We start from the raw sequence: 27,131 nt of genomic DNA, 5'->3' as shown, positions 1-27,131 counted from the left end.
ATGCCAAAGGCTGTCAGGCAATATCACGCAGGTTAGAATTGGACGTCACTACATCACCAGCACTTAAAACATTTTTAGTATATAGTATTAATTTTATTTTAACCCACAATTACTTTCAATTTAATTCACAATTCTTTTTGCAGATCTGTGGAACGGCGATGGGCACAAGGTTTGCCCCAAGCTATGCAAATCTTTTTATGGACAGTTGGGAAAAAGATTTTATTTGGAACAACTGTCCATTTGGGGCCCACCTTGTGCTCTGGCGCCGTTTCATAGATGATATCATATCTGTGTGGTCAGGCAGCCAGGAGCAGCTTGAATCATTTTTTGAGTACTTAAACTTTAACGATAGGGATTTGAAGTTCACTTTTAATTATAATAAGGAACATATAGAATTCTTGGACCTCGGCATTTATATTTCAGATAACAGAATAGAGACGAAAACATTTTTTAAGCCAGTGCAGGCTAATAACTACCTTAGGGCAGACAGCCAGCACAATCCAAGTTGGATCCGGAATATCCCTAGGGGTCAGCTCACCCGTCTGAAGCGCAACTGTTCAAATCCTGGGGAGTTTGCGCTCCAGGCAGGTGAGCTGAAAGACAAGTTCAGAGATAGAGGCTATCCGGAGCATTTACTTGAAGAAGCGTCTCTACAGGTAGATAAAATTGAGAGGAATACACTGTTAGAATATAATAGCAAAAAGCAAATAAATGAGCTGGAACAAACCAACGGGGTGGCATTTGTCACCCAGTACAACGAGATGGCGCCAAAGATCAGGCATATTTTTAACAAACATTGGCCTATGCTCCTTTGTGAAAACGTATTATCTAAATGCCTTCCCGAGAAACCAAAAATCATTTTCACAAAAGCAGCAAATATAAAAACACGTTTAGCTCCTAGTTGCCCTCTAGACAATTCGAAACTAACAATAGCAAGTAAAAATAAGGGCTTTTTTACATGCACTAAATGCACAGCTCGTACTTTCAGCAATAACACTAGAACCTTTAAATCAAATGTAACAGATAAAATTTACACTATAAAAACATTGATTAACTGCCACTCCACTTCTGTGATTTATTTATTGCAGTGCCCATGTGGCTTACAATATGTGGGTAGGACGGGCAGGTGCTATCAAAGAAGGATATATGAGCACATTTATAACATTAGACGAGGTTTATCCACACATAGTGTTTCGCACCACTTCAGCGTGCACCATAATAAAAGTCCTGTTGGACTGAAATGTCAAGCTATAGAAAGTTCACAAGTGAATTGGAGGGGGGGTAATCAATTACAACAGATTAGTAGGCGAGAAGCTTACTGGATCTACGAACTGAAAACCCTCTCTCCTAATGGACTTAATATAGACTTCGATCTGGGTGTTTTTTTTTTACTATTCATTTGAAGTTAGACATATATATATATATATATATATATATATATATATATATATATATATATATATATATATATATATATATATATATAATATATACAATGAGGGTCTGCGCTTGTGTGTGGAAAACCAGAAATATAGGATATATAAAATTGAATTAACTGATTAAAAATCATAAATATATAAACATATTATTAATAAATCAATATAATGAATACTACTATAATAAATTCTGAATAGTGAAATCAATTCATATACCAAAAGTGCACTGTGAATGTCTGATATAAAAAAAGCTAAAACATACAATTATACAAAAAAATATGTGTGGTGCTGTGAACTTTGCCTTAATCTGCTAATTGCAGATAGTCCTCTAGAGTCCAACAAATAGATCCAATAATTGGGGAGTGACAGAAGCACTATTAGGATCAACCGGCAGCTTCTTAAAAGGGCACAACGACCTCCCTCTCCACCTGCATAGAAAAATATAAGAAAAAAAAGCGCCAAATCCTAGTGCATTACTGTGCAAAAATCGATATATTTAATTCCCAAAAATCTCAATAAAAATGAACTCACAAACATAAAACAATTAAAAGCATTGTATGAGTAATACTCATGCTCCTAGGACCAGGAAACGCTGCTTTGCTGTTGAAGTCCCTCCGTGGCTCCACTGGAACAGATTGCTGCCTCCGTTGTTCACTGCCTGCAGGAACTGACGAATCAGGCACTCCACGATGGTCTCTCCCCCGGTGCACACCAACCAGTTGCTTTTTAGTTCCCACCGGGGACGGTTGAAGTCGCGGACCAGCGGATGACGTCACGGGAACCGTTCTTAATACCGGACCGGTAAAGATACTCAGCAGTTCAATTGCAAGCGTTGAAAAGTCCACTGCACACCTTCCCTAGGGAAATGCGTTGGGTGTTTTTAGAGAATCACTTCGTTAGTGAACACCATAAGGAGCGGACCCCTGCATCAATCCCTAGTTCCAGCCGACGGAAGAGACGTGTGGCAAGCAGTAAGTGGCGAATAGCTCCACCCAGCGAGTGACGTCATTCCGGACTGAAAATCTCGCGAGGGTTGGCCTGCAGAGACGCCCGGCCTGAGAGTTATCAGAGGAGGCGCCGGCGGCCATTATAGAAGTACCACACGCCTAGGAACAGCGGATACCGGACTGCATCTCCTGCTATCACTGCCTGAAAACTCTGGATTGTTGTAAGTAGGATTCCGGTTTTTACACACCGGATCCTAGACCTGCTCCATAGGTCACTGCCATTTTTTAGTAATTGTTCTAATAAATCTCTGTTATATTGTCAGCCTTTCTGTCAGTGTTGTTAGTGGTGTATGTCTTGTGTGTGTGAGTTACATGTTTCAGATATGCAGTGTCACGCTATGATTTCTCTCTTTATCTTCCCTGCATTATATACCACGGTTGCTGCTGTGGAGTCTGCTGTCTGGCAACTGGATCACCTGTACTGGACACTGCAGCACATCTTTGGACTTATTTTCCTTTTTGGACATTTGAGGCGCCGGTCTGTATTGTTTTCTCTGATCTCAGACGCGCTATTAGAGAGGGTTGGGGCTACTTTGAATGCATCTGATCTCAGACGCGCTATTAGAGAAAGTTGGGATTCCTTACAATGCAGATTTCAGACGCGCTGTTAGAGAGGGTTGGGGCTCTTTCCATTTTTTGATCAATGCATTGTAAGGAACCCCAACCCTCTCTAGTGTCTCCATCAGTGCCAACAGTGTCAGTGGCCATGTGAGCCCCCACCCTCTTCTTCTAACACATTTCTTCACCCTCTCACACTCTTTTTCTGCTCTCTCTCTATTGCTCCCCCCTCTATTTCTCTATTTCTCCTCCGCCTCTATTTTCTGCCCCCTTTTGACACCTCCCTCCTCAATGTATTTCTCTTCCCCCTGTCTCACTCTTCCCCTCCCCTCTCTCTTCTTCTTCTCTCTCTTTCCCAATCTTACACTCTTCCCCCCATCTCTATCTTTTTATTTCTCACACTTCCACTCACTCCCCCACCACCCCCTCTATCTTTCTCCCTCCCTCTCGCTCACTCCAACATCTCTCACACTCTCCCCTCCCCTCAGCTATCACTCAATGTCACCCTATTTTCACTCAATCTCCCCCTCCTCACACTGAACCCCCTGCCCCACTGACAACACACACAATCCCCCCTTACACACACACACAAACACACACAATTCTGCCCCCAAAACACACACACACTATTACAATTACACATAATTCCTCCTTCCGGCATGGACCGGTGAGGATCGGTGCAGCAGAGGCCTGGCAGAAATCGGAGGCCAAGCAACCATACGCAGAAGTTGGGCCCGACCTCTGGCCAATTTTTAACTAAGTGGGGGAGTGAGAGGATGAGGGGGAGACATGAGAGGATGAGGAGGGGGGAGCGAGAGGATGAGGAGGTGGGGAGTGAGAGGATGAGGAGCGGGGAGTGGGAGGATGAGGTGAGGGAGAGGATGAGGAGGGGGGAGTAAGAGGATGGGCAGGGGTGAGTGAGAGGATAAGCAGGGGGGGTGAGAGGATGAGGAGGGGGGAGTTAGAGGATAAGGGGAGGGGGAGGATGAGGAGAGGGGATTGAAAGAATGAGGAGTGGGGAGTGAGAAGATGAGCAGGAGAGGAGAGAGAGGATGAGCAGGAGAGAAGTGAGAGGATGAGGAGGGGGAGTAAGAGGATGAGGAGGGGTGAGTGAGAGGATGAGGAGTGAGTGAGAGGATGAGGAGTGGGGAGTGAGGATGAGGAAGGTGAGTAAGAGAATAAGGAGGGGGAGTGAGAGGATGAGGAGGAATAGAGGATGAGGATAGAGAGGGCAGAGAGGATAAGGATAGGGGTGAGAGGAGGAGGGGTGGGTGAGAGGATGAGCAGGGGGTGAATGAGAGAATGAAAAGGGGGTGAGAGGCTGAGGAGAGGTGGGTGAGAGGATGAGGAGGGGGAGTAAGAGGATGAGGGGAGTGAGAGGTTCAGCAGAGGGGGAGTGAGAGGATGAGGAGGGGTGAGTGAGAGGATGAGGAGGAGTGAGTGAGAGGATGAGGAGTGGGGAGTGAGGATGAGGAAGGTGAGTAAGAGAATAAGGAGGGGGAGTGAGAGGATGAGGAGGAGTAGAGGATGAGGAGAGGGAGGGCAGAGAGGATAAGGATAGGGGTGAGAGGAGGAGGGGTGGGTGAGAGGATGAGCAGGGGGAGTGACAGGATGAGGGGGTGAGAGGAGATGGGGGTGTGAGAGGATGAGGAGGGGGTGAATGAGAGAATGAGAAGGGGGTGAGAGGCTGAGGAGAGGTGGGTGAGAGGATGAGGAGGGGGAGTAAGAGGATGAGGGGAGTGAGAGGTTCAGCAGGGGGGAGTGAGAGGATGAGGAGGGGGGAGTGAGAGGATGAGGAGGGGGTGAGTGAGAGGATGAGGAGGGGGTGAGAGGATGAGGAGAGGTGGGTGAGAGGATGAGGAGGGGCAGTAAGAGGATGAGGGGAGTGAGAGGTTCAGCAGGGGGGATTGAGAGGATGAGGAGGGGGGGATTGAGAGGATGAGGAGGGGGGGAGTGAGAGGATGAGGAGGGGGTGAGTGAGAGGATGAGGAGGGGGTGAGAGGATGAGGGGAGGGGTGGGTGAGAGGATGAGGATGAGGAGGGTGAGTGAGAGGATGAGGGGAGTGAGAGGATGAGGAGGGGGGGAGTGAGAGGATGAGGAGGGGGTGAGGAGAGGACGAGGAGGGGGGAGTGATACAACGAGGAGTGAGAGGATGAGGATGCATGGAGAGATGATGAGGAGGGGGATGATGAGGAGGGGCAGAGAGGTTGTGGAGTAAGTGGAGAGGATGAGGAGTGTTGGGGGGAGTGGAAGGGGAGTGAGAGAATGAAGGGTGAAGCAAGAGAATGAGGAGGGGTGAGTGAGAGGAGGACAGGAGAGAGAGGAGGAGGAGGGGGGAGTGAGAGGATGAGGAGGGGGAGCAAGAAGATGAGGAGGGGGGAGTGAGAGGATGAGGAGGGGGAGAAGTGAGAGGATGAGGAGGGGTGAGTTAGAGGATGAAGGGTGAGTTAGAGGATGAAGGGGGAGTGAGAGGATGAGGAGGGGAGTGAGAGGATGAGAAGGGGGGTGAAAGGATGAGGAAGGGGGAGTGAGAGGAGAAGGGGGGAGAGAGGATGAGTAGGGGGCAGTGAGAGCAGGGGGAGAAGCGAGAGGATGAGGAGGCGTGAGTTAGAGGATGAGGGGTGTTAGAGAATTAGGGGGAATAGGTAGGATGAGGAGGGGGAGTGAGAGGATGAGGACTGGGAGTGAGAGGATGAGGAGGTAGGAGTGAGAGGATGAGGAGGGAGGAGTGAGAGGATAAGGAGGGAGGAGTGAGAGGATGAGGAGGGGGGAGTAAGAGGATGAGGAGGTAGGAGTGAAAGGATGAGGACTGGGAGTGAGAGGAGGGGGAGTGAGATGATAAGGATGGGGAGTGAGAGGATGATGGGGGAGTAAGAGGATGAGGAGGTAGGAGTGAGAGGATGAGCAGGGGGAGAAAGAGGATGAGGAGGGGGAGTGAGAGGATGAGGAGGGAGGAGGGAGAGGATGAGGAGGGAGAAGTGAGAGGATGAGGAGAGGATGAGGAGGGGAGGCGTGAGAGGATGAGGAGGGGTGAGTGAGAGGAAGAGGGAGTGAGAGGATGAGGATGGGGAGTTAGAGGATGAGGAGGGGGGAGTGCTAGGATGAGGAGGGGGAGTGCGAGAATGAGATGGGGGAGTGAGAGGATGAGGATGGGGAGTGAGAGGATGAGGAGGGGGGAGTGAGAGGATGAGGAGGGGGGAGTGAGAGGATCAGGGGGGTGTGAGAGGATGAGAAGGGGGAGTGAGAGGATGAGAAGAGGAGTAAGGGGAGAGTGAGAGGATGAGGGGGGAGTGAGAGGATGAGGAGGGAGGGAGAGGATGAGGAGGGGGAGTGAGAGGATGAGGAGGGGTGAGAAGATGAGAGGGTGAGAAGATGAGAGGGTGAGAAGATGAGGAGGGGGTGTGTGAGGATGAGGAGGGAGTGAGAGGATGAGGACAGTGAGAGAGGATGGGTGGGTGAGAGAATGAGGAGGGGGGTGTGAGAGGAGGATGAGGATGGGGGAGTGCGAGGATCTGGAGGGGGGAGTGAGAGGATAAGATGGAGGAGTTAGAGGATGAGTATGGGGAGTGAGAGGATGAGGAGAGGGGAGTGCAAGGATGAGGAGGGGGGAGTGAAAGGATGAGAAAGGGGAGTGAGAGGATGAGAAGGGGGAGTGAGAGGATGAGGGGGTGAACATGCGAGAAGGACTTACAGAAGAGCAAAATCTAGAACAGGGGGGCGCAAACTTTTTCCCTGCGCCCCCCTACTGGCGGTCCCCTCACTCCCGTGCCCCCCCTAACCCCCACTCACCTGCTTTCCGGCGTCATGACGTCACGTTGCCCTAGTAACGTGACGTCACATGACCTCACAGCGTCATTTTGATGCTGCGTTGCCATGGCGACGCAGGAAGGAAGCCGCCGGAGCCTAGGTAAGTGAAGGTTTACAGAGGCCCTGCAGCTCCCCCGGCACTTAATTTAAGTGCCTTCGGGAAGCGCTCGGGGCCTCTGTAAACCCCACGCCCCCCAGTTTGCGCACCGCTGTTCTAGAAATCCAATCGGATAAGGCTCTTTCTGCACGCTTTTGCACAACTCCCAGCTACTAGAATATCCCCCTGTGTCTATCCAAGAGGAGGTTTTAGTGTACTGACAAAAAACATCCCAAAATAAATTGTAATTAAGGCCGCGAGGTGTCACTGTATATAGAACATAGATCCAGTAGCACTCTCATTGTAAAAGACTCATCTCTATCCCCCCACAAATAAGCAGGGGGACCCATTCAATACCCATAATGCGTATGTCTGAAGCATTAAAGCAAAGTGCAGTGCTGTACCAAAGTAGTAGTTTAGTTTAGACTGCCCTTGAATGGAGTTGAACACTTCCCCAGTGCTGGAATTAGACATAAAAGGTCTATGCAGCAACATAGAGTAATTGTGTTTAGACGCATGGCTCTATTTTTTGGAGCAGAGCCGCAGCATATATACTGTAAGAACAGTTTCTTACTTCTGACGCGGTATGTTAGACTTATGGCACTTCAGATATGGAGGATTGTTTTGGGCAAATAAAAGGTTAAAAAAAAGTATCAGAGAAATGCAACTTGTGATACATCTCATTATAATCTGTGCACCATGTAACTCCCCCCAACTCCTCCTACTGACTCTCCCCAAGGTGCATGCTGGGGCAGAGACTCAGACTGTGATACATCTCATTATAATCTGTTTGCCATGTAACTCCTCCCCAACTCCTCCTACTGACTCTCCCCAAGGTGCATGCTGGGGCAGAGACGCAGACTGTGATACATCTCATTATAATCTGTGATACTTTATCTTGCCATGAAGTCAATGCATTTGAACCCAGTGATACAGTATGTTGATCCCACTGCTGTCAGTGGCACTGTCCATATGTGTACTTGTGTCACCCAATGTACGTAATACAATGTATCACAGCAGCTGTGATTTTTATGCCTGCTACTCAAGTTAACCACTTCTCAACCACTTGAAATTAAATGTCAACAGTAGCTGATTTCTCTATTATGACATCACGAGACAGTATCATTGAGCCTCCTAGGAGATGCCAGCAGCAGTGTTCTGTAATGACATCATGGAATCGCCTTAGAGACTGAGATAAATACACAAATGTAAACTTGTTTGTGCGTGACTTGAATTAGTTCCCGAAGGAAACCGTTAGTTTTGTGGACATCTCAGAGATAGGAAAAGTGTGGCGCTGTACGGAGAGACTAATTATCTCCACCTTAACTCTGTATCATGGCAGGTAGGAAGCAACGTGACCTTTACATACCCAAAAAGAAATGGATAATATCTATATTTCTGAACTGTTTACTTTCACAATGTTTTATGGGGTTCAGAACAGATAAGATGACTCCTATCAATGGATGGGAGAAAGAAGACGGATGGGGTGGGGGGGGGGGCGGGGGGGAGGGACAACACCCAGGGGGGTTAGGTACCTGGCCTTTATTGGATAATATTTTTTTTTATAAATGTCAAAACTGATTTATTATAGATACATACACACATATTTGTTTTATTGTATTTACTTTTATATCTGGCTTGTAATTCGAAATCTTAAATGATTTGAACAGTAATGTATAGAAAAGAACACATGTACTGTATGCATAAATGTCAAAGCGGCAAACGTCTATGGGATCTATGGGATAGTAAAAAAAGACACAGGAACCTTAGTGTATACAATAGGATTAGTTATGTATAAGGCATGCTTTTTCCTTGCCCTAAGTTTAGGTCAATAACTATTGGACCAATTCTACACCGTGGGGTGTAATGTTCGACTACTTTCAGCCATATCCTTAAATTATTGTCTACAGCAGTGTTTTTCAACCACGGATCCTAGGAACCCTAGGATTCCCCGGGCATCCCTAAAGGGTTCGCTATAATTTTCAGGTCATTTTAAAATTGTACTTAATACAGAAGAATTTACAGTACAATGCATCTTATCTCAGACGCGCTATTGGAGAGGGTTGGTGTTCCTTACAATGCATCTGATCTCAGAAGCGCTATTAGAGAGGATTGGGGTTCCTCACACTTCATCTGATCTCAGACGCACTATTAGATAGGGTTGGGGTATATTACAATGCATCTCATCTTAGACTTGTTGTTAGAGAGGGTTGGGGTCCCTCAGAATTTCACATATGGTTCATTAACCAAAAAAAGGTTGGAAACCACTACTCTACAGTAATACAAAGGCCCCAAAAAAGACAAAGCCACAAAACGAGGGCAGAATCTGCCACTTGATTTACAGATATAGCTGACCTGAGTGCTCCTCCAGATACCTCAATATACCAGACGTCTCAGAATACCACACCATAATATTACCACAAAATACCACAGTAGGAACAGGCAATTTTTATGTTTTTATTTTTATTTTTAAAGATCCAGTTCCGAAAGCTATGGTACATCTATATTTGTCATTGTGTTCATAGGTGGACATGAAAGCAGGTGATGGACTGCACAAGTTTTATATGCCAGTTGCCACTTTGTGTTGAAAACTACCTAGAAATAGTTTTCTGTCTGTGTTACATCCCAGTGGTATGTAACATTGATAATCAAATAAATGTGTTTTCCCAGCAAGCCATTATCCCTGTTAGTGCTTGCTATTCATAACAAAACAAAGACCACCAAAAACTTTATTCAAAACCAGAACCAAAACCCCAAATATTTTAAAGGCAAAATAAAAATACCAAGCCAAGTGAGCATCTGTATGTATTTCATATGTATTTGATATCAAGAATATCTTTTAGCAGGTCTGTTAAAGCAGTCCTAACCCCCCAATGTCAGGCTTTCAGGATATCCCAGCTTCAGCGGTGGTGGCTCAATCCGTCCCTGCTTCAGCACAGGTGACTCAATCAGAGGCTGATTGAGTGATTGTGCCACCTGTGCTGAAGCTGGAATATCCTGAAAAGTTAATCTGTTGGGGGGGGGGGGCTTGATGACTGGAGTTGAGTCCCGTGTGTTAAAGAAATGTGCCTTGATTGTGCTTTTCTGGCCCTTCACTTTTACCTTTCTTCCTTACAGATCAGTTTTTAAATTTAAATTCCACCGACCTGCAGTGCTCCTGCAGTCACCACTGCTTACCCTTCATGGAGCAACAGCTCCCACCCAGTAGGGAGGAATACAGAAGTCTACAGACATGGGGCCCAAGGCATGATTTTGCAACAAGGGTCTGCAGGAACACCAATGTATCTACAGCAGATCCCACAGGCAACACGCGCTTACCCTCGTGTATCGGACATGAACGGAGGATTCTACCACACTGCTACAGGAGGACACACAGGATTTGCAGGACAGGTTAGGGGAGAAGCCACAACGCAGCCTGTTACTTTCCGTCCCAACACACATTTGGAAAGACGTGCTACAATAGGGCCTTGTATAATGGCCACCCAGTATGCACAACTTCAGCAGCCACCATTCATACCCCTTAGAGGAATGCACGTTCAGGATAGGACATACCACCAAGATCCTGGCCAATATGCTCCAACTGGTGGCAACACAGCACAGATTGGCTCCTTCTTACAGACACCCACTGGGCTGCCAATAACCTCCCCCAGGGGGAAAAGCCCAAGACCGTCCCATCCACTGGCTCATTATTCAGCAGCCCCTGATCCCCAAGCAACCAGGATAGCCGAAAATGTAAAAGTAGGAGGAGTGTTAGGTGGGTAAGGCAAACCAGGTTCAGTTGGGGGAGCACAAGGGGCAAAAAAGGAGAGATCTAGATGCCCAAATCATAGCATTTCCCCCAGTTGTTGCTATTGCAGCTAAACGTTTGTGGATGTTCCTTAAGTTGAATGCCGCTTTGTTCATAAATTGATAATATGCATAACTGAGTATCTACTGTAGTGTATTGGTTTTCCCATTGACAAATAACACACAGAGACTTGTGAAACTCTTGTTGGCCTTTTATCATAATCTGCCCTCTTTATCACTAATGATATCCCCACCAATAAAATCTACTTCTCTTCGTCTTCATCACTCCACCATCATTATTGTGATAAAACCTGGATATCTCTCATAATTTTGCATTGTGTACAGTAGTTCTTTGCACTGATTTCCATGTGTAATTAGCTTAATTCCCTTTCCCCACTGCATTGTGTTGCAGACCTTACAAGGTGAGATATGGAGAATCTTTACTAATCATTGTTCAAAATCTTCTCCTTGACCGATACCATTACCTGTTATAAAGATCTTTAATTACGGTCATTCGCCACTGTAGTGTTACAAATATATAGAACTCTACAATATCCAGTCCTCGCCAATACTGAAGGGATTAAGCATGTGTTTGCTTTTCTTCCTTTGTGTTGTAATGTACAATGTGTTGGTATTTATGATAATTGATTATTTCTCCTTTTTGATTTTGTTACAGTGTGTCTGACCTCGCTTGGAGCCCAACATATTTCCCAGGCCAGTTTAATTATACAAGGAGCAGTTCAGCTTGCTGCTAATGAAAAAAGGGAACCACCTCTAATGTACCCAACTCAACCAGCTCGGAAGCTGAGCCACCTCTCAAAGTTACATATTGATGTGCAAAGCAACAAAGAGTTATGTGTGCCAGTGTGGAAAAGGGGTGGGTTAAAAGATATGGAGAAGAGATCTTCAGAGGTGAAGGCCCCCTCACATATTGCTCAGAAGGTTCGTAATAACGTGCTGAGTTCAGTGAAGATTGAGTGTCCGTCAAAGTCTGAGGGAGTACCAAAGTGCTCCACAGTGGAAACAAAGAAGAAAAAGATCCTTTCTTCAGCTGCAAAGGATCAAGTCCCTCAAACTGCACTGCAAAAGAAGGTAAAACCAATGTCAAAGCCAGTAAATCATTCTTCTGCTCCTATACCAGGGAAGTCACCCCATGGCCCACAATCTGGTGACGAGGCTGTTCTGTTAAAAAAGATGAAACGTGTTTGTCTCTCAGGTGCCCACATTTCCAATAAGGTATCTGAAAAGATGCAGCAAAGCCGCGAAGGTACAATGGATGCAAAAACACCTGCTGTTACTCATATTAATCCTAAACTGAAGAAAACTCAGGAGATAGGGATCAAACGTAAAGATGCAAAGACACCTGCTGTTACTCATAGTCCTGAGCGGAAGACACCTCAGGAGATGGGGATAAAATGTAAATATGCAAAAACTCCTGCAGTTACTCATAGTCCTGAGCGGAAGACACCTCAGGAGATGGGGATCAAACTTAAAAATGCAAAGACTCCTGCAGTTACTCATTGTCCTGAGCGGAAGACACCTCAGGAGATCGGGATCAAACTTAAATATGCAAAAACACCTGCAGTTACTCATAGTCCTGAGCGGAAGACACCTCAGGAGATGGGGATCAAACTTAAAAATGCAAAGACTCCTGCAGTTACTCATTGTCCTGAGCGGAAGACACCTCAGGAGATCGGGATCAAACGTAAATATGCAAAAACTCCTGCAGTTACTCATAGTCCTGAGCGGAAGACACCTCAGGAGATGGGGATCAAATGTAAAGATGCAAAGTCTCCTGCAGTTACTCATAGTCCTGAGCGAAAGACACCTCAAGAGATGGGGATCAAACGTAAACAGAACAGCAATATCAAGCAGCTAGTGAAGAAAACAAAGAACCAGACCAGCGTTTTCAGTTTTGAGCAAGCGCTTGCTTGTGGTACTGATAATTACCCCAAAGCTCTCAAAAGAAAAAGTGCTAATCAGCCTGGAGTGAATTCAGAAGTCCTAGGGAAGGGCAAGAAGTCATTGGAACCTTCTGAACAAGGAAAGGTGAAAGCCCATCACAGCAACCTCAGCCTCCAAATGATTAACTCTGTTCAAGTATTTCACCCATTGGGTAAAAAAGCAGGTCCCACAGGTCCAGGGGCACCCGCAGGATCCATTACACTTGGAAATAAGCTTGGACCAATGCAAGGACGCCAAAGCCAGACTTCTGCTTCCCATGTTCAGTGGTTTCTTACTGATGCGATTAAAAGGTTCATGGCCAAAAAACAGGACAGTATTTCTGGAATTAAAGGAGTCGGTATTAATGCCAGGCCTAGGCTATTTAAAATACATGAGTACACAAGACCTGACATTAAAACCAGTGAAATCAAACAACATGGGGAAAACAAAGCTTCAGTTATAGAGAATCCCAAACACTTCCCAGTGATATCCATAGAACAGGAAGCTGCAGTAAGATGCATTGAAAAGGTGAGCCAAACCACTATCCCCATTCCAGCTCCTGGCATTAAAACCAGTGAAATCAAACAACGTGGGGAAAACAAAGCTTCAGTTATAGAGAATCCCAAACACCTCCCAGTGATATCCATAGAACGGAAAGCTGCAGTGACATGCATTAAAAAGGTCAGCCAAACCACTATCCCCATTCAAGCTCCTTTCAACCAGAAGCACCAGCTTTCTAACCTGCAGCACCAGCTTTCTAACCTGCAGCTTCCTATCAATGTACCCAGTAGAGTGGACAACTTCACTCCATCCTTCTGTCAACAGCCTCTCCAAGAGCTTGAGGTCTCCATACCTATTCCACCAGAACAGAGAGAGGAGAGAGAGGCTATGAAAAGGAAAGCACAACTGGAGAGGGAGTAAGCCTGTCAACATACCTCCAATGGGAGGCTACAGTGCTTTGTTCAGAGGCAGGAGGATCATAACATCTCCAAATGTTACGGATACCCACCATCCAGACTTATTTCCCCCATGAGCTACTTAGGCCCTAAAACACAAAAAAAAAAAAACCCTGACTAATCTGTAACTGATGCCAAGCTCTGTGACTATCTGTAAATAAGATTTATATTTATAAGTCAGTTTGTAACATATTTTACTAAGAATATATTTAAAACTCTTCAATAAAATGTATCTATTTTTAATTGAACTCTTTATTTACTAAAGAAATTATTTACAAATGCCAAGGGTTATTGAAATTCTGCAAATTAACTTTAGATTACCCTCTTGATGATACGAGAGAGAGAGAGAGAGAGAGAGAGAGAGAGAGAGAGAGAGAGAGAGAGAGAGAGAGAGAGAGAGAGAGAGAGAGAGAGAGATAAGTAAGTCAGACCCCACATATGAGAGAGAAACAGATAAATATTTAACTACAGTATATGCTTTGTCATGTTGGATGTTGTATGTATGTATGTACTGTATGTCTTTATTTATATAGCGCCATTTATGTAGAAAGCGCTTCACCGCAGTAATACACGTGACAATCAAATAAATAATACAAATAACAGATCATGGGAATAAGTGCTTCAGACATAAAAGTAACATTTAGGAAAAGGAGTCCCTGCTCCGAAGAGCTTACAATCTAATTGGTAGGTGGAACATACAGAGACAGTAGGAGGGCGTTCTCGTAAGTGCGTCTGCAATGGGCCAAGCTTTTTGTATGCGGTCTATAGTATCAGCCACGGAGCTACTCACATGCTTCTTTAAGCAGATGTGTTAGAATGTGGGTCTTAAAGGTGGATAGAGAGGGTGCTAGTCGGGTATTGAGGGGAAGGGCATTCCAGAGGTGAGGGGCAGTCAGTGAGAAAGGTTTAAGGCGAGAGAGGGCTTTAGATACAAAAGGGGTAGATAGAAGACATCATTGGGTGGATCGCAAGAGTCGGGATGGTGCATAGCGAGAAATTAGAGCTGAGCTGTAAGGAGGGGCAGAAGAGTGTAAAGCTTTAAAAGTGAGGAGGAGAATTGAGTGTGAGATACGGGATTTGATAGGAAGCCAGGAGAGGGATTTCAGCAGGGGAGACGCTGAGACAGATTTAGGAAAGAGTAGAGTGATTCTGGCAGCAGCGTTTAGGATAGATTGTAGGGGAGACAGGTGAGAGGCAGTAAGACCGGACAGCAGAAGGTTCCAGTATTTGAGATGGTAGAGAATGAGGGTCTGTGTCAGAGTTTTAGCTGTCGAGCAACAGTGGAAGGGCGTATCTTTGTAATATTGCGGAGGAAAAAACGACAGGTTTAGCTACCTTTTGAATGTGAGAGAGGAGTCTGTGACCCCCAGGGCAGCGTGCTTGGGCTACTGCATGTATAGTAGTTCTTCCAACAGTAATGTGGAAGGTGGTAGTAGGGCCAGGTTTGGCATGAAATATAAGGAGTTCTGTTTTTGACATGTTAAATTTAAGTCGGCGGAGGATCATGTTGCATTGGGCTTCTCTTCCTTGTGTTTATACTGTACAATGTCACATACCCAGTAGCACTCCTTAAGACAAATATATATGGTGAGGTGGGTCTGGGGTTGAGTTTACATGGGTTTGTGTGCGCAGATTTAAATTGTTTGGAGGTCTGTGACTCCTCCCCATTTCCAAACTTACTCTGCCCACCTTTAAAGCAGCAGTCCAAGCTGTCGTTTAAAAAAAAAAATCCCTTTGATATGTGCATCAATACAATCCACACATTGATAAGTAATTAGCTAAGTTGCGATAGATCGGTGAAGATTCGGCTCGGGGGTTCACTAAATGGTTGCCAGTGTAGCAGAAGAGGACCAAAAATGCAAAGTTCTCTGGGGTGATCATGTGACCAGGCAGTCACTGGATACAATTGAGTTTTGCACAGCTAGGGAGAGGGCAGCGTTCAAAAAAGGGGGGTAGGGGTTGCCAGAGCCTGTTTCAAAAGAGGAAGGGGATGTGACTTTGTAAATGGTTGCTATAGAAACAAAAAATGATTGTTACATTATGATACATTAAAATTTTAATTCAGAGTTGTTTAAAAAAAAAAGTACTACTACTAGTAGCATTATACTAAAAAAGAATACAGATGCACAGTAATACCCTCTATAGATATACCAAGAATTGTTAAGTGTGAGTGTGTGTGTGTGTGAGTTTATGACATGTGGAAGGAAGGTGGAGGGGTGAGAGTCATGGCGAGGGGGGTGAAGGAGAGACATGGCGAGGGGAGGGGGGTGAAAGAGACATGGCGAGGGGAGGAGGGTGAAAGAGAAACATAGGGAGGGGGATGAAATAGAGACATGGGAATGGGTTTAAAAGAGAGACATGGGGAGGGGTGAAAGAGACATGGGGAGCAGGTGAAAGAGACATGGGGAGTGGGTGAAAGAGTCATGGGGAGCGGCGGTGAAGAGATATGGGAGCAGGGGTAAAGAGACATGGGGAGCAGGGGTGAAGAGACATGGGAGCAGGGGTGAAGAGACATGGGGAGAGGGGTTGAAAGAGACATTGGGAGGGGAGGGTGAAAGAGACATTGGGAGGTGATTGAGAGACATTTGGAGGGGGGGTGATAGAGAGACATTTGTAGGGGGGGGTTGATAGAGAAACACGGGGAGGGGGTGCAAGAGACATAGAGAGGGGGGTGAAAGAGAGCCATGGGGTGGGGCGTGAAAAAGAGACATGGGTAGAGGGGTGAAAGAGACATGGGGAGGGAGGCGATAGAGAGACATGAGGAGGGAGGCGATAGAGAGACATGGGGGGATGAAAGAGACATGGGGAGGGGGGGTGAAAGAAATCCATGGGGAGGGTGGGTCCATGATCCTCAGTTGCTTGAAGAGTAGGCCCGGGTGAGTAGTTTTTTCTTCTTCACAGGTCCGGGAGATGTTGATCGGACGGCTTCTTAGGGTCAAATAAGACATGACAGACCTTATATAAGGCCTGTGACATCACATTTGACTGACAAATGATATATCCACCAATCTAATTGGTGGATGTACCATGTGATGGCTTCCATTTTATTTTTTGGCAGAAATGACATCATCTTAAGTGATTGGATAATAAAGGAACTATTGGATCTCAATATAAATGTAGAAAATATGCAGGGCCAAAGCTATGACAATGCTGCAAATATGCGGGGAAAGCATAATGGAGTTCAAAGACATGTTGAACATGAACCCACGTGCGTTTTATGTACCATGTACAGTAGTTCTCATTATTTGAACCTAGTGGTTAACAACACTGCCAAACCCAATATAGGTGCCATTTAAATTTTGGGCTTAATTCAACCGTTGTATAATTTCTTCCCCAGGTCCACCAACAGATAGATCATTCTTTTAAAATCCTTACCCAATTTAACACTAAAGAGAGTTTGTGAAACACGTTGGGAGTCTCGTATTGATGCAGTTAGACCAATTCGATACCATCTGGGAGCGCTCTATGTTGCGTTAGTGTATATTAAAGAAGATGTGACATTTAAAAGTGAACATCATGGCCCCCAGAGTAGAGCTGTTGCGTACACTCTCGCAAAATCTATTTGTGACTATAAATTCATATGTTGTGTAATATTTTGGTATGACATATTAAGTACAATCAATCCAGTGAGCAAGCAGTCTATAAACTATGACAAAAACAAGTCCAAAGACCAAATCTGGGGCTCCAAAAAACAATCCCAACAGTAGATTTGGGGCCCTGTTTGTTTAAATCAAAAACACTACAGTAATGTCCAATCCTTTGTCTCATAAATAGAAAGGTATCCTTACCAACTCCACTTATAAATGGTGTAAATGATCAGTCTAGGGGTTTACAGTATATACATGTAGAAAAGATGGTGCCTAGCTGGTTCTGCTCTGTTATTGAGCTATCACAAATCAGCTGTAAATGTTCACATGGAATGGCACCTAGTTAACTTTTTAAATCAATAACTGTAGACTTGCTAGTCGGCCAATATCATAGACTCTATCCTCAATAATAACAAAGTGGAGACTCATGGTTATCAAAGGGTGCATCAGTTCAATCCTGCTCCTGTGGGTTGCTGCAGGGCACCTTTTGGTGTGTTGTTCGCTAGGGAGATAGTACAAAGTGAAAAATGTGCGATGCACAACCGGAACGAAAAAATAAATGAACTGGAGAGAGGGTACAGTAACTACACAATTTGCTTTTAATAACTCATCTAATCAAATGACCGGCAACAAAACGCACGCGCACACAGAGGTTTTCAAACATCTCTATGGAGCTTGGTCCCACCCCCCGTTCGCGTCACGTGTCACTCACGCGCGGTGCGCTCACGGGACGATCGTGCACCACTCCCCAGCTGCGACACAACACCCGTAACAATGCCCACCTGTCTCCTGCGCTCTGCGTCCAATCACAGCTCCCGCGGGGGCCACACCTCCGTTCCGCCTCTCACTTTCATTGCTCCAGTCCTCCTATTTAATCTCTGCTTGCTCAGTTACAAATTGCTGAGCATAGACCATAGTAGCCTTGTGTTCCTACATTCCTGCTGTGCCTTGCCTCTCTTGCTTTCAGTTTGACCTCATGTGTACCGACCCGGCTAGACTCTTGGACTCTCTCTGTATAACGACCCCAGCTTGCCCTCGACTACCTGCATCTCTCCATCCCTGACCACGGATATAGGACATTCTTTTAACCCACCAGCTCCAACCCTCGACCTCGGCACAACGGACATCTACCGTTACTGGCTCCTCCCCATGACCGCGGCAAGTATCTGGACTACCCTCTCTCTCCAACCCCGACCCGGCTACGCTGACAATCCAGGCGTGCCTCCACTGCTGTGGGTGCGCAGTTTCTACTTTCCCACCTCAGTACCGGGGGTCCGCCTTGTTCGTGGTGAGTGCAAGGGTCACAATTAGAGAGGGTTGGGGTTCCTTACAATGCATCTGATCTCAGACGTGCTATTAGAGAGGGTTGGGGCTCCTTTGAATGCATCTGATCTCTGACGCGCTATTAGAGAAAGTTGGGATTCCTTACAATGCAGATTTCAGACGCGCTGTTAGAGAGGGTTGGGGCTCCTTACAATGTATTTGATCAATGCATTGTAAGGAACCCCAACCCTCTCTAGTGTCTCCATCAGTGCCAACAGTGTCAGTGGCCATGTGAGCCCCCACCCTCTTCTTCTAACACATTTCTTCACCCTCTCACCCTCTTTTTCTGCTCCCTCTTTATTGCTCCCCCCTCTATTTCCCTATTCAAATTTATTTTTTATTTTTTTACTATTCATTTGAAGTTAGACATATATATATATACTAGCTGAGAGACCCGGCGTTGCCCGGGATGTGAACCGTGCTCACACTGACACACTGCTCATTGTTCACACTGCACACTGCACACTGCACACACACACTGCACACACACTGCTCATTGGTCGAACTGACGCACACTGCGCACACACAGCTCACAGTGACACACACTGCACACTGCACACACACTGGTCACACTGACATACACTGCTCACTGCTCACACTGCGCACACACACACATACACAGCTCATTGCTCACACTGACACACTGCACACACACTGCTCACACTGCACACACTGCACACACTGACACACTGCTCAGACTGACACACACTGCATACTGCACACACACTGCTCATTGGTCACACTGCACACACTGACACACTGCTCATTGCTCGCACTGCACACAGTGCACACACACTGCTCATTGCTCACACTGCACACACACTGCTCACACTGACACACACTGCACACTGCACACACACTGCTGACACTGCACACACAGTGGACATTGCTCACACTGCACACACTGACACACTGCTCATTGCTCACACTGCACAGTGCACCACACATACACACACAGTTACAGACAATATTAGACAGTTACACACACTCACACACAGTCACACACACTTACACAGTTTCAAACAGTTTCACACAGTCATAGACACTTACACAGACTTACACACACTCACACACTGTGAAACACTTACACACACTGTCACACACAGTCACACACAGTCACAGACACTTCCACACAGTTTCACACAGTCACAGACACTTACACACAGTCACAGACACTCACACACAGTCTCACACAATTACACACACCAGCACCAACACCCGCTCCCCCCCCCCCATCCTCCTGCGCAGGCAGCGGGGACAATGGTGGGGAGAAGGTGAAGCGGGGACCGGAGGGGCATCCCCCCTCCCATCTCACGTCCCGCGGCCTGTCACGCGGTGACAGGGGGGAGCCGGGAGCGGAGGGGCATACCCCCTCCCATCTCACGTCCCGCGGCGACAGGGGGGAGCCGAGACCAGAGGGGCATCCCCCCTCCCATCTCACGTCCCGCGGCCTGTCACGCGGTGACAGGGGGGAGCCGGGACCGGAGGGGCATCCCCCCTCCCATCTCATGTCCCGCGGCCTGTCACGCGGTGACAGGGGGGAGCCAGGAGCGGAGGGGCATCCCCCCTCCCATCTCACGTCCCGCGGCCTGTCACGCGGTGACAGGGGGGGGCCGGGAGCGGAGGGGCATCCCCCCTCCCATCTCACGTCCCGCGGCCTGTCACGCGGTGACAGGGGGGAGCCGGGAGCGGAGGGGCAAGAGCAGCACGTAGCATGTGGAGGGGGGGGGAGCTCACCCGTCCTGCCGCTGCCTCACTCATCCTGCCGCTGCCTCACTGATCCGGCCGCTGCCTCACTCATCCGGCCGCTCCCACCTGGATGTGAGGCAGGAGGCCGCGTGTTGTGGCCGCTCCCCCGTGTGTGTACCGGGCGCTCGCTCCGCTCCCCCGCTGACTGTAGCGGCGCCGGGGTGTGAGGTTGGGGGGGGTGAGCTTGGGGGGGGATGAGCTTGGGGGGGGGGTGAGGTGTGTGAGCTTGGGGGGGTGGGAATGTGTGTGTGTGTGTGTGTACACGGGACTCCGGGTAAATTCGGGCACAGGGAGGGTGGGGGGGGTGTGGAAGTTGAGGTGCGGTCCAGCTGACGGGGGAGAGTGAGGGGCACCGGGAGGGGATTGTGTGTGTGTGTCCCCGTCCGTGTCCATGTGTGTGTCCCTGTGTGTGTGTGTGTTTGTGTGTCCTTTGGCCCGTCGCTCCGCCTCAGGCCAATGAGAGGTGTGCGGGGGCGGGCCAAGGGACCAATGAGATTTCCCCTAGGGACACCGGACATCCAGGCAGGCAGGCAGGCAGGCAGGCAGGCAGGCATACAGTGCTTTCACTAATATAGTATAAGATATAGGAATTAACTGCATCATTAGCTATTTTGCACATAGTGGGTGCAGGATTGGTGCAAAACTGTGCAACATCAATGGTGGATAGATAAATATCTAGTAATGTTAATGAATTGTAATAAACTTTATTTCATGATTGTCAGGATATTGTACATATGAAATGTATTTGTAGTGAGTTTTATGTTATATATTGTATTATGTGTATGTTAGGCTGTCGTTTTTTAGCACACGTCATGAGTGACAGGAGTATCAACCAATCACGATTGTCATAAGATCAATTTGAGAGACAATCTATTTCCCCCAATTGTGTATCACCTGCCATTATATAAGGCAAGCTTGGACTGTGCTAATTACCCCTGAAGAAGTGCGCATGCGCACGAAACGCGTTGGGTGTTTTTAGAGAATCACTTCGTTAGTGAACACCATAAGGAGCGGACCCCTGCATCAATCCCTAGTTCCAGCCGACGGAAGAGACGTGTGGCAAGCAGTAAGCGGCGAATAGCTCCACCCAGCGAGTGACGTCATTCCGGACGGAAAATCTCGCGAGGGTTGGCCTGCAGAGACGCCCGGCCTGAGAGTTATCAGAGGAGGCGCCGGCGGCCATTATAGAAGTACCACACGCCTAGGAACAGCTGATACCGGACTGCATCTCCTGCTATCACTGCCTGAAAACTCTGGATTGTTGTAAGTAGGATTCCGGTTTTTACACACCGGATCCTAGACCTGCTCCATAGTTCACTGCCATTTTTTAGTAATTGTTCTAATAAATCTCTGTTATATTGTCAGCCTTTCTGTCAGTGTTGTTAGTGGTGTATGTCTTGTGTGTGTGAGTTACATGTTTCAGATATGCAGTGTCACACTATGATTTCTCTCTTTATCTTCCCTGCATTATATACCACGGTTGCTGCTGTGGAGTCTGCTGTCTGGCAACTGGATCACCTGTACTGGACACTGCAGCACATCTTTGGACTTATTTTCCTTTTTGGACATTTGAGGCGCCGGTCTGTATTGTTTTCTCTGTGTTTCTCACTAAGGGCCTCATGCAGTAAGCGTCGATTAAGTGAAATCGGCAAGCTTACCGATTAGTCATGTTAATGGCGATTTTTCCTCTCCGTATGCAGTAAGTGCCGAATACATTCAAAATCAACCCGAAAACAAATCCGCCCACTCTCACGATGATTAGCCGATCACACACAGGTGTATCGGCGTGCGTGGCGGGGTGCTGATAGGTTGCCCAATCACAAATCTTGCTGAATCAGGCGAAACAAGCATGTATTGGATTGCGCGCCATATTTAAAGGCAACGTGTACTGCTAATCATTCTCTGTGTTGTTGGGAGTGAGAGAGAGAGAGACGCACAGAGCTGGCTGATTGAACATTTGCATATTGACGGAGAGACTTGTTGTGTATTGGGTGAGCTTTGTCCATTGTTGTTTTGTTTACATCTTTGTCTTGTTTTATATGTGGAAGTGTTTCGTGTGATTGGCTGTACATTAGTTGTCTGTTTTTTGTGAGTGCTGGAAGTATGCCCGCAAAGCGTGGGAAGAGTGATGCTGGTGGGAGTGGGAGTGCTACTCGTGCGAGTACGCGTCGGAGTGAACGTACTGTTCAGGGGAGTGATGTTGCTGGTGCACCGAGTGGTGTTGCTGGGAGTGGGAGTGTTGTTGCTGGGAGTGGGAGTGCTGTTGCTGGGAGTGGGAGTGCTGTTGCTGTGAGTGGGAGTGCTGTTGCTGTGAGTGGGAGTGTTGTTGCTGGGAGTGGGAGTGCTGTTGCTGGGAGTGGGAGTGCTGGTGCTAGGAGTGGGAGTGCTGGTGCTAGGAGTGGGAGTGCTGGTGCTGTGAGTGCTGCTGGTGGCGCAGTTGCTGATGGGGTGGATGGTGGTGGCGTGCTTGCTGGTGGGCAGCTTTTGGAGGCTCTTCCATTGGAAGAAGGAGAGTCCAGTCAGCACCAGCCAAGCTCTGACCCTAAACCTGCTCGGAAGAAACGTGTGGAGAAGCCACGTAATCCTCGCTTCAATGACCAGGAAAATACAGCTCTTGTCACTGGCATTCTGGAGCACTATGACAGTATATATGGACATTTACTAGGTAAGTGTACCTTTACATTTATTATTCAAATACATGTGATCCTAGGTCATCTGAGTTTTGTTCATATGCAAATATGGGTTCAGAATATCTTTCTATGTTAATTAGTCTGGAAACACAGCTTTTTATCATGCCTTACAAGGACAACTAAACACAGGCGGTCAATTTGCCATAACTGCATACAATATGAATGCAACCTTGCTTACATGTATAGGTTTAGTAGTGAATGCTCATGTGCTTCACATATTACACATAAAACAGCATGTTTGCTATCTCTTGGAACAGCTAGCAGTGTAGGAAACTGGTGCTTCTATTATTAATCATTTACCTCATATATTTTATATGTTTTTCAAGGGCGGACAAGTTCAGCAAGCAGAAAAGAAATGTGGGACACAATAGTCATTGGTGTCAATGCGTGTGGGAATCATGTGAGGGACAAGCGGAATTGTCACAAGAGATTTGATGATATTAGGTCCAAATTGAAAAAGAAAATACAACACCAACGCGTGCATGCTACTGGCACTGGAGGTGGGCCCACACCACAACGTCTCATATTAAGTCCATTGGAGGAGCTGCTTCGGGCAAAATTACTTCCCGTCGTCGTGGAAGGCTTACCTGGTGACCGTGATATAGGAATTTACCCCTCACAATTTCCACCAGGTGAGAAATATTACTGTACTAGGCGTGTCGTTGCTTACAGTTATTTTGCATAGTTACACTGCTTTTTATACTGTCTTCACAATATAAGCATACCTGCATCTATATATGTATATGTCTGATTCTGTATATATATATATCTCAAAATAGACATATATGTTGTAGTCCTACTAAAAGCAGTAACTAATATAGCACGTGCCATTGCGTGCTCATTTACATGTGAATTCCCAAAATGCATTGCTGCAGTGGAAGCAATTGATGGTGGGCGAAGATGGGGAACAACAGGGTAGTACACATGTGTAACACATGTTAATCAGAAATTATTACTAGCTACAGGTACAGAACAGAAATATGTATAATATTATTGTGTATTTTATTTATTTTACTCCGACAAACATGACATTACTGCCTATTTTAAGCATGCATCAAATATATTGCATGCAACGGCCTACAAACATCACTTGCACTAACACATCTATAGTTGTTTATGAAAAGGTCCATTTTTGCTTTAACTCATATACAGACAGCATAATGAGGCACACGTATCATATTTTATGTCATTGTTTTCATAACTTAAAAACTGCACACGACTATTTAGCTCATCTACCATTGTGTTAAAGCAGCTGCAATTAATATCTCATCACAGCATACACTTCAACAGAGGGGGTGGGGTTCAGCACACACACTAATTACAGCCTCATTTTAGGGTCAACTTAGTTCACACCATTTTCACCTGTTTCAAGTAATTGAAAGGTGTGGCTGATTAGGCTTTTTGGGGAAGTGAATACCGTTCTTACAACCTGACTAGCACAACTGAAGTTAATCACACTCATTTGAAAGCTTCACTTTAGCTACTAAATGCCCCAACAACTCATTACTTATCAAAGCGTACGTCACACATTAGTTCACTCATATCTATAGTTGAACTACTACTATCAACGACACATTATCACACACTACATGTGTTGTCTTGTTGAGTCACAGCCACATTCAGGTGTGCCACATCTTATATTAATGTACCACACATATCCTCTACCAAAAACAACACTTTTTGCAATATGACCACCTTCATGATAACCATTGTGAATGGTCATCTCATGATAGTTATGTACATTATGATACTGATATCACTACACAACATATGATTTTTATGTACAAATTTTATCTATTTATCCTCACGCATTACTGCAGGAACATAGTATGTTTTATGTTAGGGAACTCAAAAGTTCTAAGTACACAGGCATGCACATTGTTATTACAACTATTTATGTTCACTTTCACACACACATTTTGGGTTAAGGAAATGATGCTGTTAGGTACTCATAAATACAGAACATACAATAACTGTTTGTTCAATATTTACACATGTAAATGTAAAACTTATGTTATTGTTATATATAGTTGCCCCTGAAGGACATGTGTCACCTGAGACTGAACAAGTGTCTTCACCTGGGTCAGCCAGCTCAACACACCTAGAAGGTGAGTGTATCAGTTGGTGGCCATATAATATGTGCTCTTCTATATGTTATGTTGTCATGTTCATTATTTGTTTTGCACATCTTCTTTAAATAGGATTACTTAGTGTCAGTGAAAATGAAGTGTAAGGCAACTTGTATTGTGTTAGTGATGTTAACTATCATGTAGGAGTTGTGAGTTTACAGCAAGTTTTCATTCACTCATATTTCATACTGAGTCCAAACATTATTCTTAAGTCAAGGTAGTTTTTAATGTGAGGTTATAAAACGTATGGAAACATGTTAGTTGTTACTTATGACACAGTACAATTACATAGTAACACAGCAGAGATTAACATGCCATTTAATAATGTGTACATTTATTTGTAGAACATGATGAAGAGGATTTTGATGATGATGATGATGATGATGATGCCGCCGCCGCCGCCATAGACACACAAATACAAGCAAGTGACCATGAAGAGGTTCCAATTGAAACTGTTTTACCGCCAAAACGTCCAGCAAATACCACATATGATGCAATTGTAGCTTCTGAGGGAAAAATTGTGGAAGCAGAAAATCGTCGCCATTCTGACCTGATGACAGTGCTGGAAAGGATGATTGCACTGCAGGAAGAAACAGTTTCACAATTGGCACATCTCCACAGAGTCTTCATTGAAGTGCCTAAACAGTTGCAAAAAATCAACACCTCATTCGAAGCATTAGTTGTTCAGCAAACACAAGCTAATTACTGGAGAATGACTAATGTACCACAATTCAACACCTCCCAGCCAGGATCTGTTCATGCAGGTCAGTTTTCATCACATTCATCTGATATTCATTCACCAGGCCCAAATGTTACCGGTCAAGTAGCAGACATTGCTGTGCAGGTTCCTGATGACATCCTACCGCTGCCATCTGTACAAATTCAGCAGCAGACACCTACAAAGGAGGCGACAAAAACAAAACAAGACACACATGAAACAGACCAACCATCACTTGTGCAGTGTCTACCAACTTGCTCACATGTGTCAGTGGGCACAAGCCCTGTCCGTGAACAGTCACTACCCAAAAGCCCTGTAGGTGAGTCACTGCCCAAAAGCCCTGTAGGTGAATCGCTGGCCAAAAGCCCTGTAGGTGAATCACTGCCCAAAAGCCCTGTAGGTGAGTCACTGGCCACAAGCCCTGTAGGTGAGTCACTGGCCACAAGCCCTGTAGGTGAACAGTCACTACCCAAAAGCCCTGTAGGTGAGTCACTGCCCAAAAGCCCTGTAGGTGAGTCACTGGCCACAAGCCCTGCCCGTGAAGTGCCAGAGGCCACTCAAAGTGGCTCTGTTGTACCTAAAGTTGGTGGCAAAAGAAAAAGGAAAATTCAAGAGACAACAAGCAGGCCTGTTACTCGCTCGCAAAAAGAACAAAAAAAATAAATTTTAAAATTCACAAAATATGTCTTTGGCCTTGTTTTGTTGACTTCAGATTATCTAATTACTATTGTATGTATGCTGAAGACTGTGTTGTTTCCAAACTTTCAAGTATGTTCTTGTACACGTGAATTTTTGGAAATGTTAACACTCCTAATTAATGAATAGTGTTATAAATATTGATGTATTAATCGTCTGTTCAGTAATGCTCCACCAGGAGCCAGTTGCTAAGTTTAGAGAAGCTGCCATTGACTTTGCAGCAAAACATTGCATTTGGGTGTGTTAATTGATGTAATCATTGCATGTGCATATTATTTTCATGCAATTATAAAAGCACCTATTTAACTGCAAACATCTTTCTTGTACGTGTACAGCAGGATTTTGTGTTAAATATTACTTACCTTTGGTGGCCATTGTAATGTTGTCCTTTAATCATTTATGTGTTCTTGTTTCAAGAACATCTCTGAATTTATACTAAAATATATGTAGTATGTATTGATATATGCACACACACACACAGACACACACTGTGTGTGTGTGTGTGTGTGTGTATATATATAGTACTATCTAAACTGGTATAGATGTATTTACAAAAAACATACACTTCATGCTTCCTTGTGAAAACACACTATTTTAATAATACAGGCCTAATGTTTGACAACTATACTAAGTGTGAGCCTCTAACA

At 45.8% G+C, this 27,131-nt stretch overlaps 1 protein-coding gene across 1 annotated transcript; it reads left to right on the top strand.

Moving 5' to 3' along the window:
* Positions 1-27,131, top strand: LOC142473889 (uncharacterized). The gene is made up of 5 exons (XM_075580829.1): positions 1-31; positions 301-778; positions 23,347-23,573; positions 24,972-25,049; positions 25,415-27,131. Exons 1-5 carry the CDS (start codon positions 1-3, stop codon positions 26,449-26,451), a joined length of 1,851 nt encoding a protein of 616 aa, XP_075436944.1. The 3' UTR covers positions 26,452-27,131.

This window comes from Ascaphus truei (genome assembly GCF_040206685.1).
Source record: "Ascaphus truei isolate aAscTru1 chromosome 13 unlocalized genomic scaffold, aAscTru1.hap1 SUPER_13_unloc_1, whole genome shotgun sequence".
In the NCBI taxonomy this organism is placed as follows: domain Eukaryota; kingdom Metazoa; phylum Chordata; class Amphibia; order Anura; family Ascaphidae; genus Ascaphus; species Ascaphus truei.
The sequence above is the reverse complement of the archived record's forward strand: the minus strand, read 5'-3'. Positions and strand labels throughout refer to the sequence as shown.

Coding starts and splice junctions, on each gene's coding strand:
- LOC142473889 (XM_075580829.1), top strand. CDS start 1: ATGCCAAAGGCTGTCAGGCAATATCACGCAG. Junction 23,574..24,971: donor CCCCTCACAATTTCCACCAG/GTGAGAAATATT, acceptor TGTTATATATAG/TTGCCCCTGAAGGACATGTG. Junction 25,050..25,414: donor CAGCTCAACACACCTAGAAG/GTGAGTGTATCA, acceptor ATTTATTTGTAG/AACATGATGAAGAGGATTTT.